Genomic DNA, 227 nt, shown 5'->3' with positions numbered 1-227 from the left:
CACTAATCCACCCTAAGCTGACAAAGGTAGACCAGCAACTCCAGTCCGACTGGTAGACCTACCGTCTCGCCAGCATGGAGGTGACGAGGACCCATTTGTTGAGTTTAGCGTCGTAGCGCTCCATGGAATTGAGGGAAGACGAGCCGTCGTTGCCCCCGAGGGCGTACAAGAAACCGTCAATCTCAACTGCCTCGTGCGTCGACCTGACGGAGATGAATAAAGATTAT

General features: G+C 53.7%; 1 protein-coding gene across 1 annotated transcript in view; it reads right to left on the bottom strand.

Annotated features, from left to right (window-relative positions):
* LOC119586729 (kelch-like protein 17) overlaps nt 1-227 on the bottom strand; it is a gene marked incomplete at its 5' end in the record, with an annotated part of 43,007 nt that overhangs the window by 1,452 nt on the left and 41,328 nt on the right. Inside the window, 1 exon segment of the mRNA XM_037935457.1 lies at nt 63-203. Coding sequence (XP_037791385.1) covers nt 63-203 — 141 coding nt within the window.

This window comes from Penaeus monodon, chromosome 21, assembly GCF_015228065.2.
Source record: "Penaeus monodon isolate SGIC_2016 chromosome 21, NSTDA_Pmon_1, whole genome shotgun sequence".
Taxonomy (NCBI): Eukaryota; Metazoa; Arthropoda; class Malacostraca; order Decapoda; family Penaeidae; genus Penaeus; species Penaeus monodon.
Note: the sequence above shows the minus strand (reverse complement) of the source record. Positions and strands in the feature narration are given on the sequence as shown.